Source organism: Merops nubicus, unplaced genomic scaffold, assembly GCF_000691845.1.
Source record: "Merops nubicus isolate BGI_N331 unplaced genomic scaffold, ASM69184v1 scaffold2784, whole genome shotgun sequence".
In the NCBI taxonomy this organism is placed as follows: Eukaryota; Metazoa; Chordata; class Aves; order Coraciiformes; family Meropidae; genus Merops; species Merops nubicus.
In genome coordinates this window covers 1,121-17,976 of record NW_008606023.1, presented here as the reverse complement: position 1 = coordinate 17,976, position 16,856 = coordinate 1,121, and the positions used below count along the sequence as shown (strand labels likewise).

Sequence of the window (16,856 nt, the reverse complement as noted above, 5' to 3'; positions counted from 1 at the left end):
CTAGGGGAGAAAGGAGTTTCTGGAGGCTTAGCTGTGTTTGAAAAAACATTTTCCTTCCAGTCTGACAACTTTGTTCATTTTCTTCAGTTATGACAAACCAAAGTTGTGTTTCAGCAGAGAAAAATGAGGCTATAGTAGCATCTCTACACCTGGTGCTGCCTTTTGCTCATTCACAGTCCACACAAGAGCCAGAAGACTGATTAGTTATCAGTAATCAGGACCTTGATGGTTAGCATTACTACATATAACCAAAATAATGACTATTCCTCTTGACACAATGGCAAAACCACAGCTGTGCCAGTGCGAAATCAGTCAAGTTCCATGTATGTAGCAGCAGATACGTGCACTGATACATATGCTCATCTGACTGGGAAAAAAGTGCATTTCAGTAGGGGCTGCAATACAGCAAGATTTATTCTGATCACGGTGTGTGGCACATTCTGCTGCTTTGCTCCTGCCACAGGCAAAAGCCATCCGCTGTGTGGCACCAGAGCATTCCAGCCCATTCCATGAGCCTCTGCAGCAAGTCCAATTTTCTGATGCATTTGCTGTCCGAAAGCAAGTTACTATGAATATTAAGCAGAATAAAAAGATTTCATCACACCCTTTCGTGTAGGTTAAAGGAGGGTTCTGGTAATTCCTCAGAGCTTTCAGTTTCTTGTAGGTTCAAACCTTTCCTGCTGCTCTACTGCTTCTTAGAATGCTGGACTGTTGCTACAGAACTTGAAATAAGCAATTTTTTTCCCATAAAAATTTTATGCAGTTACAGCAGAGATACATTTTAGGCAAAGGGAAGAGTGCACATTGAATATGGTGTGCTCCTCTAGAGGGGAACAAACCCCCCCCATTTTCTACAGAGAAAAAAATGAATTCAACAAGACACAAACCATTCCTTGCCATGGTGGTGGTGGTCCCATGTTGTGGAATTCTCTCACGTAATCATTGTAGGACTAAAATGAAAGACAGTAGCATTAACATTTGTGATGAGCGTTCTTTGGGATTGCAGAAAGGTGAACATAAAAAGTTCTCCAAAGTCTACATGCACCAACTTACCCCATTTAAAAATACATCTCGCCGAACTCCTGAAAATCGTCTGTTGGGAATAAAAATTTGCAGAACTAAATCCAATTTATCCATACACACAAGTTACCAGGGCATAAAGTGAATAACGAACACACCTTACCTGTCTACTTCAGGATATCTGGGATCCTTTATATACCCTGTTCGAACATCAAGCAGTATTAATTTGATTTACCATCTCAAATTAGCAGTCTTAAAAAAAAATCATACTCATTAGAAACTGACCTTTCATTTTGTGCCAGCTATGAAGTTGTGCCTACTCACAATCACCCTTGCTTTCAAAATAGCTCTCAGAAACTTACGTCTTCTTGTAGACAGCACAGAATAGCATAATGTATAACGAACAAAATAGACAAATATACCCACAGGAACCTACACACAGTACAAACAAATATGCAAGGGGGTATCTGTGCAAATACAGACTTAAATTTGAGTTAAATGAATTGGGAATGCCCACAAATTTGAAGGGTAGTGTCCCATGGCAGTCAGCACACGGCTGTTATTACTTATAAACTGTGTCTTCAGTAGAATGTGTTCATCTGCACAAGTCTGAAGGCCAATTTTCCAATGGGTTTTGGATACAATGTTACACACAAAATTAATTTTAAAACGACCTAAAAAACATCTGGAAAAGCCCCACAGGGCAAAGTTTTGCAGCTGCAGTTAATCCCATGAAGTAAATTTTAAAGAGCTCAGTAAAATGGTACAAGTCACTAGACATGCTTCTGCTAATAAAATATTTTCTGAGCTTCATTATTTTTTAAAAAAATTTGCTCTGTACTTCAAACAATCATGGAAAGCCATAGAGCAGCAACAACACTCTTGCTGCAAAGAACACAGACTTTCCAAGTAAACCAGACAGATAAATGCAGATTCTTAAGACAGAGAAATCTACTAGTGAAGTAATGGTATACTTATTTCTAATAGGACTGAAGCAAGATTCAACAGATTAAAAGTGACAGTTTCCCTGTAACTGCTTTCTGAGGAAAAAAATCTGGATCATTCAAAACAATGTACAGAACCCTGAGGCTCTTAAGAGGGCTCAGCCTAGATTAACTCATCTCTCTCTCAAAACAGTGAAACAGTGACACTGCTTCTCTGAGAGATGAGTTAAACCAGCAGGCAGCACTTAGGAGAATTCCCATTTTTATATCCCAGTCATACCAATGTTTGACTTTTGAATTAATGAAGATACACTAAAAGAGAAAACACTTGTGAATTGGTGCACACAAATCTTCATAGTAAGATATTAACCTGGTCTTTGGTGAAACTCAGGGGGATAGTCAATCCTTGGTTTCTTTCTGCTGTTATGAATATCATAATCTTCTGGTCGACGCCTACACAAATTAGATATCAAAAATTAAACAAGGTTGCTTGGAGCATTCGTCACAGCAGAGTACCTCACAGGAATAGCTTGAGCTGCCCAGGATCTCAACTTAATAATTCTGAATTCCACCTGCTTCAAAATGTTCTACAGCTTTAAATTTGAACTCAAATAGTCAGGAACAACAGTTCAATTAAATACCCTCCATTGCTGCTTTCTGGCTACAGGAGCTTTCATTGTTAAGGAAAGAATTCTACCCAACTTCATACCAAAAAAAGGGTAACAATTTTGTCTAAAACAAACTCAGGCTTAAGCTTTAACATTACACTTTCCACATTACATTTTGAAACAACCTAGTAGATAACAAAAGAATTTACAGAACTAAATACAGTGAAAATAGACAGTAAAATATATAATTACAGTCAGAAGGCATAGACATTGCTGTATGATAGCTACGGGGTAAATAACTCTACATTAATGGTCTATTTCTGTAACATTTATAAATAAAACTGGATGCTTTGTGAAATTGCTTCTTTCCCTGTAGCTTTTATAACTGGATAGGCCAGCGATATTATTTGCAACAATTTCTGTTCTAAGCAATTTACCAGCAATGCATTGGTGCCTTTTACAGAAAGTTTAAGAATACTTAAGCCTCCTAATAACTAAAATAATTTGGGTTCCTTTCTATACGAACAGCTCTTTTAGGGAAAAGAACCTCACTCTCAGGGAGGAAGTTTTGATTATAAAAGTTACATTCCAGTTTCTGTTGTGTTTAATGAAGAACTGAAAACTGGCTGCTAATATCGCTCCACCAAGGTACAGAAACATTAATGGGAGACTCCAATGCTAACATAAGTTTCTAACCACAAAGCAGCTACAAATCCATTCCCATCGCACCCACCCCCCACAATACAATTCCTTATGACAAGAAATTAACACTTTCTTAAATAGCTTAATTACTGTGCAACTTGCTCACATAGCTTTTAGCTTTATAAATACTCATTTCTCCTCCCCCTTCCCAACTTCAGTCTTTAAAGCCCACCATACCCAGTTACTAAGCTTTTTTTTAAATGAAAGCAGACTCTCTACTATGAGCAAAAAGCCCAAAAACCAAAGCAGTTGCATCTACAGCAAAATCAGATCAAGGAAAATAAAAGCTGGTGTAAAGAATAAACATACCGCTTTCTTGTAGTTTTGGGAGTGCATTTACGACCGGTATAAAATATGATAGAAACAGTTCATATAGTAGTCCAACTACTGACTTTAAGCTGTAAGCCACACACATAAATGGAGGCCCTGGCAGGCTTGAGAAGGTGTGGTGGTGTTCTATGTCTAGTTTGCAGTCCATTGCAAAACCTTCACTTGCATATACTTTATTGCACTGGAAACCTCTTAGCTTAACTTCAAAAGCCATCTCGGTGTTCAGTCCTTTAAAGCCAAAAATAGGGGGGCGCTGCCAGGTTTCCTCCTACCTACTGGTTACAGTGTCCTTTTTTAAGCTCAAGGAAATGGGGACTCTTGTTGGGTATCTGTACCTACCACAGGATGTTTCCACAAAGAGGAAACTTAACCAAAGGTTTCAGCCCAAACCATACATCAGTCTGTATGCAAAGTGGCTACACGGGTAAAAGCTGTTTGGCAGAAGGGCTAATATCAGTTCTTTGCAAAGACTTCTCCAATTCTGTAACAAGTTATACCCCCTTTTTTTCAGGAAAATGATGTTAAGTTCATATAGCAGTGATCAATAACCATGTCGATCCTCTAAAAATACTTTAAGTCCACAGGTACTGCCACCATCTGGAAAGGTTGTATATACAGACACAGCAACAGCCATTCTTTTTGGTTTGTTGCCGGGTCTCCAAGGGCCACTTGATCCCTTTTGGGAAGAACCTACTGTTTTCAGAAGCTCAGCAAGATGTGTGAATTCAGTGGTTACATGTTAGAGAATATCTGGCAATGGGGTTAACACATCACGGTGACACAATTTGAAACAGTCCCAATAATGCTCCTCTTGAATATCAAAATAACTTAAATATTTTTATCCTCAAAATGAGGCGGCATCTTCTGCAAAATTCTAAGTGATCCTTATAAAAGTCCCACATTTGATAAGGCTTATCCAGAGACACACCTGAAAGAAAAGGCTTTTACAAGATATTAACACATTTTTGGCATAGAAATAATTTCCTTCTCTCCATCTAGCCTGCTCATTATCCAGCCAAGCTTACCTACAGCTCGCATTACATGTTGCATTAGCTCAATAAACGATCTAGTCTAAACTAGACAGCACTTAAGAGCTTTTTTTTCTGCAAAAGCAAAGATCCCCATTTTCCTCTTGAAAAATGACAGACCGGGGAACCATGTGAAATCCTCAATGAAGCCACAAACTTGTCCATGCAGCTTGATTTGAGGATTTTCTCTCTTCTTTATCGCAGGGAAAGCTCTGACGAATGACACTCCTCCATCAGGTTATTCTGACACATGTGCCTACTATCAGTCCAAAGAACGTTTCTAACCTTCCCACGTCCCGGACAGGGTCTCGGCGCGAGGGGCGTCCTCTGGACCGGGGCTGTGAGTGCATTCTTCTCTTGTGCCTCATTTTATGAATGACTTGATACAAGTCAATACTTTCATCGGGAGGGAAGAGAAGACAAAGTTGGGTTCCACATTCCGGCTCAATTTCCTAGAATCAGTTAGAAGTTCAGTAGTGGTTTATAAACTGAAGAAATGAAACTCTCCCCAAATACACTGACAACATACATTAAAAAAAAAAGAAAAAAGGCCCACTTCGAAGAGACTTCAGCATCACTACAGACAGAGCAAAATTCACTTACATTACCTTTCACTCTTTAGGCACTATTTAGAATTTTCATAAAACAGTCCAATACTTGGGGCAACCATATCTTCCCATGAGACATACAGGCCACATCACTGCTTTGCTACAAAATCAGAGGACTGTTTTTCATCACAAAGAAAATTATCACCTATTACACAGAGAAAAGTAACACACGTAGGAAAAAAATCCATCCCAGCTTCAACAATGAAGCCATGGCCTGATGAAGTTGACTACTGCCATTCAAAAGGGAGTTCTTCGGTGTATGACAGGTCCACGAAAATAGAAGCCCAATGCTTGCTTACCAGCAGTTAAAACAAGCAAGTGGTGTGTTTAGGATTATTAGGAAAGCAACACAGAATGAGAAAGTCATTACACCACACTGAAAGTTCATGTTCCACCTACAGTCTAAATACTGTGTGCAGTTCTGATCACTGCTTCTCAAAAACTAGGGGGGCAGGAGAAACAGAAAAGTTTCAAAACAGGATACCAAGATTCACTGAATGAGCACAATTCCTACTGAGCAGGTTGGGTCTCTTTGGTCTGAAATAAAAGAGGAATATGAAGAGTACTGGGGACAAGATGGGTACAATGGGTGCATCCGCCACCACGAGTCATTTAGAGGAGAGAGAGACAGAGATCAACTCTTGACTCCCTTTTCCAGTACAAGAACTCAGGGCTGTCAAATGAAGCTAGCAAAAGTCAGGTGCATGTCCTCAGAAGAGATCCATTCAGGGTTACACAAAATATAAACAGGTAAACAACAACCATGCCAGAAAATAACCCAAGTTGGAAGAGCTGGGAGAGCAAGCACTAAACAAGGCTTCCCCGGCAATTTTATGAAAAAAGATGAAACCCACATCCAGGTTGCAAATCTATAGTGAGGTGGACTCTCACTATAAAATATATGAAATTTATTTCCTTGACCATTTAACAGAAACAAAGTTAACTTTTTTTTTCTTTTTAAGGTCACACTAAATTAAAAACAAGACTGAAAACATTGTTTTACCTCTGCTACCCAACACAGTGAACGTGTCCACAGGCAAAATAACATTTTCCATACAGCACTGAGGTTATGCAACCCCCACCCTGCCTTAGGAAAGCAGGACCTGTTACTTCACTCAAGGCCAGGTTATTGACAGCACGAACACACTTGTACCCTGGTATCTCTGACAAGACAAACAGCCACCTCACTTAAAATTTACTTAGCATGTACTTTATATAAAGTAGAGTGTATGCCCTAAGTAATACAGTATATTAAAAAAATGCAGAACACAGCTGGAAGCACTAGAATTCATTCTTAAAAACTGATGCTACACAGGTTGGCACACCATTCAATGCAAAGGCATGGCACATTTCAAATCCAGAACATGGCAGAGTTTTGAAGCATCAGGCACTGTTTATCACAAAGGTGATAACAGAACTGGCACCATGTTGTTGCTTCCTTCTTCTGCAACATCAGCAATAAGGTGAGTGCCTTCACCAGTACTCTACTGCAACTAAGAACTCATCTAAAAAGATCTCAAACCTTCTGTACGTGACGAAGCAGGGAGCAAGCACTGGAAGATGTGGGTTATAGAAGCACTAAAATGAACAAACCTGTCCATCGCGTCCAATCTTTACCGGCTTATGTTCGTTCCAAGGATTGGTCAGGTGAGCAGACTTAGTGAACGGCAATTCACGCCTAAACAGGCAAGCAGCAGTGTTTAGAGTTCTGCTTCCTTTCTTCGCAAAAAAATTTTTAAATGCACGAAGCAGGACACTACATACACAATAATCCTTTTACCCTTTGCACTGTCAGGTCTCTGACTGAACACATTAGTACATATTAAGTAACTGAAGGCTTCCCTTTGACTTATTTCAATATTAATGAGTACCGTCCATGCTGTGACAGCCTGTCCAATCAAAGAGAATTTATTTTTTTGGTCTTCGTACAATACCAACATCATGTTTACACATCATCTCACCATTTGAATATGCTGGCCAGTCTCTACAGCAGGTGGTAGCTCATGGTACCTACTGAAATAAAGCCCTCTCACAGGACCAATACAGCTCATTTTTTTTTCAGGGAGGTTTAAATCCTTTTCTGTAAGGCACACAGTTAAATCATTGATGTATCATGTTTGTGAGCAGTATGTTCACACAAAACAACTGTACTATTTCATGTTATTTCAGAGCAGCAGCACTTTCTTTGTTGTCAGATGTCAAGACATCATCAGATAAAGACATTTAATCTTATAGAATTCCTTCTTCCTGTTTATCCACAGTTGCCTATTCAAGTGAGCAGTTGTTTTTACTCAGAGACTTCAGAATACAGTCTTCCGGTTTCAGAGCAAGAGATCAGTGCAGGAACACAATCAAGTGTTAAAAACTCTACATTAATTGTCTAAATTAAAAAAAAAAATAATGCATGCCAGCTACAGACTTGACTCCTAAGCTTAGTAACATGTAAGCATGGATCTGGGGAGGCTGGAGGACAGACCTCTGGCTGAATCAAGTTTTCAAAAGGATGCTGTAAGCACCTGAGTAACACACAGAAATGATATTACAACATCTTGTTACTAAACAGTAACTAAACTGTTCATTTATTTACCTGCAAATCCAGTCAATTTTAAAGACACCTCCCAACATTTTTGCATTCATTCCTGCAGGCAGCACCCAGTGTATAGGTGATCCTCCGTGATGGGACTCTGAAGACAGTCTTGCAAATCCTAAAGGATTTCACAGGAATTGTAACAAAGACACAACAGAAAAGCTACTGTACATAAAACTTGCTTTCACTTACCTTGAGATTAGCTCACTTTCCCTTACCTTGGAATTTGCCACTCTCTCTTACAGAAAATATCAAAATAACACTCCTTGCTGATCTAAATGCAGCATTAAGCTTCTTTTCATTCACAGGAAGTGTCGACCACACTCCCTAAAACAAAACAAGCCCCACCCCACCATCAAAAGGTAAGAGTTAATCTCAAGTCCTTTAGCTAATAGAAGTCTATAGTGCAGATGAGGAAAACAAGACCAAAGTGGTGTTCTGGAATAAAAAATAATGAAAACAAAGGTATTGCTAAATTCAGTTCCTTCAGAAAATATTTTTAGCCTGGTCCATGACAGAATTTTTAAAATATTGGCTTTCCCATCTCTTTTTGAACACTGCAGATTCATTTACACCATCTGTAAGGTTTCATTTGCAATGATCGTGATGGACAGCTAGATTAAAAACACCAAAGGCAAAGGTTTTCATGTTGGTTTTAAGTGACTCTGAGTTCATATATATCACATAATAAACACCAATTATGAAAATAATAGCAGCTTATATACTGAAAGGTGGGCAGGTAGACTTCAATAATCTTCTTAGTATGACAGATTTGTTGAGGACAGCTTGAAGACTTTAAAACTCTTGGTGAAGGGCCAGAAACATGAAAGACACCAGGCTAACATTTTGAATTGGCAAGACAACTCAGAACAGTTTGTCTGGCCTCCCACATTCCCACCTTTACAGCAGCCACTGATGGGGAACAATAACACCACATCTGTTTTAAGGTACCAAAAAGATGAGATATAGAATACCAGTCTTGCTGTATTGCTTTTCAACAAGATCAGCTCCCCAATCCATTCTCTGGGCAAACTCAGAGGAGAAGCTTATGCTGGTTTAAGAAGTTCAAACTTCAGCCTCAGAATATGACATAACATCTAGCAAAGAAAAATGTTCCTTTTTTATCAAAGATATGTTCTCATGTCCCACTGTGCTCAGATTAGTTCTTGCCTGACTGACAATTCATTAGTCATCAGAGAACTATTTGGGGTTTTTTTACTAGCATCCAGTCAGATGTGTATTGCTTGTGTGTGCTTTTCATGCAGAGCCCTGCTCTGAACTGAAACAACTTATTCCACTGGCACCACAAAAGCCAGTTTCATGCCAGTGCAGTGGCACAGCACTGATGCCTAGGCACAGAGACAAAGCTTCCACACCAAGGACTTTGGGAACTGCTGCAGCCCCAGGTGTGGATGAGGCACAGAAAGGATGTAAATCCTCTAAAGAGCTGAAGCAAACACAAGCCAGAATAGTGCTCACTGCACCGATCAGACCCAAAGCTGGGGGTGAGGGGAAGCCAAACCTGTCCAGGAATTTGAACATTCATTTAATTGTGTCAATGCTAGTCTATTTTAGAAAACCTGCAGTAGTAGAATCACCTACTCTGTGTATATTGTGTAATGGCAGATTAGCTTTTTTCCTCTACAAGCTGTTCCAAGTAACACATACAAATACAAAACCACCAGAGTGGCCTAGTGTAATTTCTCAGCAGCTTTAGTCCACTGCACTGGAATCCCTCCCAAATAACTCCCTTACACCAGCACTGCCAGGCAGATGTTTCTGCAATAAAGCTTCAGATCCCTGAACGAACTGAAAAAAAAAAAAAAAATTACTTTTATAGCATTAGGCGAATGCCAAGACAACCTTCTGAGCATCCTCACAGTACAGCAATATGAACACAGGTGCTGATGAAAGGGAGAACACACCATCACAGCATTCCCAGTGGAGGCTGGCTTAGAACATTATCAAACAGACCTTGAGGACCTTTTTAACCCTACTCTTATCAAGAAAAATGACAGATGGTCTAGAAAGTTTTCTTAGTTAGTGGAAGCAGAACAGCTACCCTGGAAGAATGAAGAAGCTTTCATCCTTGCCTCTACCAAGAGCCAAGTGACGGAGAAAAGAATGTCTCTCTCTAGATGCATTTCTACAGTAAGGTGGGTGTGTCTACAATAGAACATGTAATAAGCCTGAAGAAAATTCAACATACCTTTGCTTTAGCGAGTGACACGTTTTCATGGTTATTACTCTTGATGAGAAAGAATCTTGCATCTTGGAGAATGTACTTTAGTTTACTTGTTTGGTCTGAAAAAAACAAAACATCAAATAAGCTCAACTGTAAATATTTACAGTTGTTAAAAATGTTGCTTTTAGTATAGCTAGTTGTTTGTTTCCTTCAAAACACACACTGTATCCCACCCAGCTCCTACCTATCTATCATCACAGTCAACCACCCAACTTGAAGTCTAAGCTTTAGAGCACAAAATGCCAGGGGAAATAAAACCAAAGCTAAAACTTAGATATTGAGATAAAGAAAAAAAAAAAAGTCAGCATGATTCAGTGATGTTCCGATATAGAGGACTTATATCTGGGCTAAGAATCTCTGTGTATATACCGAGTAGCATTTGCATCTGCATGAGCTGTCCAACAGAATGCTGAAACGTTCCTCTTTTCAGATGTAAGTACTTTCATTTTTTGCTTTGCTGCCTCTGCAAGGAGCAAAGAGACTGAACATTTTGCATACTGTCCTCGAGACATGCATGAGTAGCTCAGGATTCACTTGTTCTGCTCAGAACAATTATGTGCTCAAACTGATTCATATCGGAACATTACTACTGACAGGTAGTTTAATGAACAGAGACAATGGGTTTGCTATGGGGCATGCATTAAGAATTCAAATTTAAATGATACCTTTTTGGACAGCACGAACGGAAGATGATAATTTCTCATGCTTCTTTTCTGAACCTGTGTTTAGCCAAAGTACATTTGTTCAGATTGAGCCTTAATAGAGATAATATACAATTTCTACAGCTTTGTCACATACAATTTTCATTCATGACAAATTACGCTTTCTGGCGCGCACCCACACACACAAAAAATACTATTCAATGTGCACGAGTGGTTTGTTTTGTTTTGGTTTTGGGTTGTTTGGTTTGGGTTTGGTTTTTTTTTTTTACTATTTGAACAATTTTCTACTCAGAAAACTAGTCACTGAATCATCATCTTCCAAGTTTAAAAAAAAAAGTGAAAATTCCACTTAAGCAACAGAATAGCATTAAAGTAACAAGAAAGCCTACTTCCCCTCAAAGGTACCCACACACAACATGCCAGAAGTCAATACCAAATTACAGAAAGCTACATACCCCATAAATCTCTACAGCCAGTTACATTTATTTTAGATTACGCATTAAGATTTGATGCGAGTCAGGATAACAAGCAATGAAAGGAAGGGAAAAGATACCTGCATATGATTCCGATGCAGAACTTCCACTTCTGTCAAAAACAATTGGAGAGATACCTCTAGCTCTCTTCCTCTCCTTCTTTTTCTCATCTTAAAAAAAAACCAAACAAACCCAAACACATTTACAAATAAACCAGAATATTAAACATCAAGTGGCAGGCAAAATTGAGATAAAAAGTACTAAGACAGGAACACAACATTTGTAATAGTGAAGTTAGCATTTGGCTTGCACGTGAAAATTGTTGCTGCCCCAAAATTATGAAGCACAAAAGAAGCAGATGCCAATTACTCAAGCTTCTCATTCACAAAAGGAAGCCAAATACCACAGATGTAGTAATTCTGTGCAAAGTTTAGAGACAAAGTTTACTTCTCTAGCTGCTTTAGTAAGAGTGGTTTAGCTTTTCAGCCAAATTTGTAACAGAGAGCACAAACTGTATTGTGATAGTGATAGGGTCTCATTTGCTCAGAGCTTGACAAAATGGCAAGAGGCATGAAAACCAAACACTGTGTCACACAGGCAATTATTTCCACTCTTCGAAGTGTTACTTTACACTATGGAGCTTTTAGGGCAGTTATTACAGCTTCCCTTGTCTTTAGGTTACGTTTTTCTGTTCTCTAACTCCAAACAGCAGAGCTGAGCCAAAAAAGGCATTATGTTAAGCAGGATGACCACCTAGGGGAGACTTCAGACAAGGAAGATACACAAGCGGAATCTTAACAGGATTGCAAGTTGCTTTCTTAAAAAAGAAGGAAACAAAGAAAAAAACCCCAAAACAAAACCACCACAAAAACCCCCAACCAACCAAAAATATTGATGACATTAACACTCCCCATCTGCTAGTTAGGACCAGTTATAATAAACAACTGCAAAGCATATGTTTCTGTTCAAAATGCTTCTAAGTTTGCCCTTACAGATAATAAGTTTCAACTTAGGTTTAGTTTCCTAAACTGAAGTCAGACACTGTTTAAGATTCAACTATCCTCCTATGTGGAGGTGGTGCTTTTACTATACCAGTCTAGCTGGTGGCTCAACTAGATGAATATAGAACACCACCAACTTAAAATGAACTCTATGGGAAACTAAGCCGTTAGATATCCAAGAAGCTACCAATTCTAATGTTTCAAACAACTGAACAGCAAGGCCAAAGCAATCAAGAACACTATGAATCCTCAGCATGGTACTCCTCTTTTTCACAAGTTTTTGTGTAAGGAACTACCACTTTCCAGTAGAGTTTTTTTCCTTGCCAATGCCATTTCATAATTATCATCTTCATGACTTGTGCTACGCAGACTTACTTTTGACACAGTCAGAAAGTGGCTGTTTTTAAAAGCAGTCAAACTTTCAATGGCAAGATATTTCCGAGTAGGATGCTAGATGCTGCCTACCTGAGGCATCTGAGCCAGACCCAGATCTGACTGAACCATCTGTGAAAGAGGCAGATTCAGAATCAGAATCGCTGGCTTCACTTCGTGTATCATAGTCATTTTCTTCCTTCTGATCTCTCTCATCTTGTTCATACTCTTCTTCATCTTCCTCCCCATCTTCTTCCACCTCTTCATCCTCTTCCCCTTCATCGTCTTCCTCTTCTTCCATTCCTTCCTCCTCATTCTCTGTATTGCCTTGTTCAGATGAAGCACTACTGCCAGTCTCATGATCTGAACAATATTCCTCAGAGTTCACCTCTTCTTTAGAAGAATGGCTGGACCTGCTTGGTCTTCTATCCACATCATGCCTGATTCTCTGATGTTTAAAGAAAAAGCGAATCAGCAGTCATACAACATTGTCAGGATGCACACAAAGTCCTAAGAGAACGTGCCTTATAAAAGTCTCATATAACTGATTTATAAGGCAGCAAGAATATTTAATACCTCTGAACCATCTGGCGTAGAAGACTTTGCCCTTCTGTCAATATCCCTCTTCCTCACGCAGGTTTTTTCTGGTGGTCCTTTGTAAGGTTCCCTGGAGCCGCTCGACATGCGCATCTTGCGGTCCCCGTCCGGGCGCTTGCCCCGGTCGGACCTCTGGTAGTCCTCGCTCTTGTACTCCGACACCGGCTTGCCCTTCGTGCTCACTAGTCTCTTGTTGTTGCCAACGGAGGAACTCGGAGGCTTTGGCATCATCTGCCTCGAGGAATGCACAGAGGGTTTCTGTCTCTTGCTTTCAGCGCTTTCCATCCTGTCAGTTTTTCTTTTTGACCCTTAAACAGAGAGGGATATCAAGTTCAATGTTATTTTGTACAGCAAACCAAACACCGTGCAAAGACTCCTACCTTCTCTGCTTTAGGTAACTGCCCTGTTGCAGTCACAGGCAGCATCTTACAGTTGTAGGCTTTGCAGTAGCACTCAAAACTGCTTGTTAGGAACAGCCCACATCCTAAAACATGTATTTACTTTGGAAGAGCAATCCTCCAGGTTTTGGTAGGTGTTTTCTAAGTTTTTTTATATAGGAAGGCTAAAATAAAGGCTTATGGGATTGGTCTAAAGACAAATAATAAAACTGAGCTGCAGCCAGACCCTGGGACCCCCTTGCTCCATTTCCATTTCACTTCATCAAAACAAGAGGGACAGCCATCTTCTAACAGCAAATGAATTCACAACAAGCCAGACTCAGCAACTCTTTCTGAGACAAAAGGAAACCTAGTTAATCGTTTGCTTGGAAAGTCAGGTGAAAAAGCAGATGTCCGTGACATAAAGACTTCTGGAACTCTTCCGCTCTTTGAAGGAGGTTATAAGAGCCACCATTTCGCAGACTTTAACCCTGGCAAGAAAGGCGGCTTTAACTATTTCTGTTCCTGTAGTACGTCCACTACCAAAGTCACCTACCCTTCTTCTCACTTTTATCTTGCTCACTGTCAGGGTTATACAACTCATCATCTTGGTCAGGAGCATCAGTCAAAATGTCATCCAGAACATTCAGTTCCCCATCTGAAAACAAACAAACAAAAGGTTAAAACCAACTCTTAGAAGTCTGGATATGTAAACTACAGTAGAATATTTATGAACTCAAACACTTCCTTTAGGGTCACAGATCTGCCACAAGGCAAAAAATTAACATCTTCTTAATTTATTTCCACTATTTCAGTTGGAAGGATCAAGCAAAGCCAACAAAAGAATTAAAATATGTCACCGGATGCATTTAGGCCTTTGAGCAAGTTCCAAGTTGGCTTCTCACGTCACACAAGCTTTGCAACGGAAGCTTAACAAAAAAGCCTGTGCAAAATTTGAGAAAATAGACGGGGAGATAGTCTGAGTGCCATAAGCAAAGAGAAGCAATCTCTCTCCTCAAAATCCTGAAGAACTGGCACCTTAAATTATCTCCCTCCTGACCCCACAATTTTTGTTGTTGCTGTGTTGGGAGGGTGAGTTTTGAGGGTCCCCTACAAGGAGAAAAATCTCAATAGGGCAAGTTAACAAGAACACAAGCTAGGTCACTCCACTGAGGAAAGGGAAAGTAGCACTAATTTGCTGCATAATTAATTCTGAACTGCTCTGAATAAAACCCAAATGCTACAACTAATTCACCTTCATCAAAAGGGCAAAATTTTAAGAAAATTCATGGTAAAATCAGTAAATGACCACACTTGGTCCAACAACTTTTAAAATTTGTCACTGTATCACTTTGCAGAAACCAAAGGGGACACATGGCAATTCTGGTAGAAGAAGGATTCACCAGCTTTAAGACAGCAGGTCTATACTTCAAGAACTTTAGAAAATAAAAGTGAGCCAATTCCAAGCATGCAAAAGGAAAAATAATAGAAAAAGTATTCATTTTGGAATCTTCTATTTCTTCTGAACTCTGAAATTCTTAGCTCTTTCCACTTTACTACAACCAATTCTGTTTTGCATTCAGGAACAGGGAAGCAGAGCAAACTCTGAGGACTCAGCTGTTTGACAGTATCTGTAGAAGACACACTGTACAACATTATAAGGCAGCTGGTAACAACTCCTGTACTGGGCAAAACTGGGGTAAGGCACCAAACTAAGTCCTCCAGAGTCTGGCAACTTGACTACCTCAAAATCTTCAGCTGTGCCAAAAGAGAAGTTTTACAGCTGGATATTAAAGACAGACACAATCCACACCAGGTAAGAGTTGGTGTTGTAATTGTATCTCTACTATATACTAACGAATCTGAGGTCAGTATGCGTGCCAGCTTCCCTGCTGGCATTTCTCTGCATCTTCTGTGGAAGGGGAATGCAGAAGCGTTCCCTGAACTGCACAACTGCTGCAGCTGATGCAGAGGAAGCAGTGCAGAAAGGTGGGTTGAGCCTTGCTCTGGCAGTTTACAGCTGGAGGGCATTTAAATATAACACACTATTCCCCTGGGAACAGCCCTTTATATTTGTAGCTACCCACACCTCCACAGCAAACGTCCTTGCTGTTACTGATGAGCTACAGAAGACTCATGGCTGTGCAATTGCTAAACACGGGCTGCAATTTCCTGGCTTGCATTCTGCTTCCCACAGAAGACCATGCAAGTTCAGAGCAGAAGAGCTTTTTTACTGGAGACTAATAAAAAAAGAGGTATGCTAGGATTACACTATCAAATATATCACCTTAGTTTTGTTCCCCTTTTGGCGAGCAACAGCATTATTGGAGTAAATTACATTTAACCTAGCTACTGCAGTAGCATTCAGAGGTGCTAAAGGACTCGCGTGTCAGCCGGTTCAGAAATAAATTGAGAAAAAAAAATGGGGAAAACTTAACTGAATAAGCAAATTTGATGCATACTGACAAATCCCTTCCAGGTGAAAAATAGGAGCAGGATGAGTTCCCCCCATCCCCTTCTGTAGATACAGCTATCCGAGTCCATTAAAAATAAATTTCCAGATTATTTTCAGATAAATTCTCAGCAGCTTGGTGATGCAGAAGGGGCAATCTGAACAGAAAGTTCCCACCTCTCGCTTGCTTCGGGTATACTGCTCAACTGGCTTCCACAGGATGAGTACACTCACTGAACTGTCACCCTCAGCGTTCAACCTGATGAGCTAAGTTATCTCAGACAGATCAAGAGAAGCATCAGGAAAAGCACAAAAAATAAAACAGAAAAACAGTAGAGGACAGATTTCTTACAGTTCATCACTGTTGAAGGGCAAAGGTCCAAATGAGTCCTTTTCATTACAGACACTCCCAACTGGGATCTCCTGCAACTCATCTTTTGTTGTCTCTGAGGCGTGTTGGATCCTTCCATGAACAAATTTAACTCACCTGAAACAGCAGGAAAGTAACTTGGGGAGGCCAGTTTTCCTCTGCTGGCCATGACCATTAGATCTATTCAAGGAAGGGTCCAAGCAAAAAAACTCATTTCGCAAATAGAGGAGATAAGATCAGGTGATTTCAAAATAAGAAGGTATGCAAGATTTATTTCCACTTTTTTAAACCAATGAAATAGCATTTCTCTCAAAAAAGGAGCATAAAAATAACGCTGCATTTACAGTTCAATTACAAACACATGTGTGTTAACACCTGCTATTCAGTCAGAATCATCCCTTTCATAGGACAGGAAATTAAAAGCAAATTAAAAGAAGAAACAAAAACATTTCTTGTTTTCTACTGATGACCTGACTACTG

General features: G+C 39.7%; 1 protein-coding gene across 1 annotated transcript in view; it reads right to left on the bottom strand.

Moving 5' to 3' along the window:
• YTHDC1 (YTH domain containing 1) overlaps window positions 1-16,487 on the bottom strand; it is an 18,594-nt gene extending 2,107 nt beyond the window's left edge. Inside the window, exons 1-15 of the mRNA XM_008939489.1 lie at window positions 16,359-16,487; window positions 14,111-14,212; window positions 13,157-13,485; window positions 12,674-13,028; window positions 11,288-11,377; window positions 10,738-10,791; window positions 10,037-10,131; window positions 8,046-8,154; window positions 7,828-7,945; window positions 6,834-6,918; window positions 4,918-5,084; window positions 2,335-2,417; window positions 1,184-1,220; window positions 1,054-1,093; window positions 888-950 (exon numbers count right to left, since the gene is read on the bottom strand). Of these exons, the coding sequence (XP_008937737.1) occupies window positions 888-950; window positions 1,054-1,093; window positions 1,184-1,220; window positions 2,335-2,417; window positions 4,918-5,084; window positions 6,834-6,918; window positions 7,828-7,945; window positions 8,046-8,154; window positions 10,037-10,131; window positions 10,738-10,791; window positions 11,288-11,377; window positions 12,674-13,028; window positions 13,157-13,485; window positions 14,111-14,212; window positions 16,359-16,476 (1,845 nt within the window). The 5' untranslated portion in view covers window positions 16,477-16,487. The remainder of the gene's footprint in view (window positions 1-887; window positions 951-1,053; window positions 1,094-1,183; window positions 1,221-2,334; window positions 2,418-4,917; window positions 5,085-6,833; window positions 6,919-7,827; window positions 7,946-8,045; window positions 8,155-10,036; window positions 10,132-10,737; window positions 10,792-11,287; window positions 11,378-12,673; window positions 13,029-13,156; window positions 13,486-14,110; window positions 14,213-16,358) is intronic.
• Window positions 16,488-16,856: the final 369 nt, after the last annotated feature.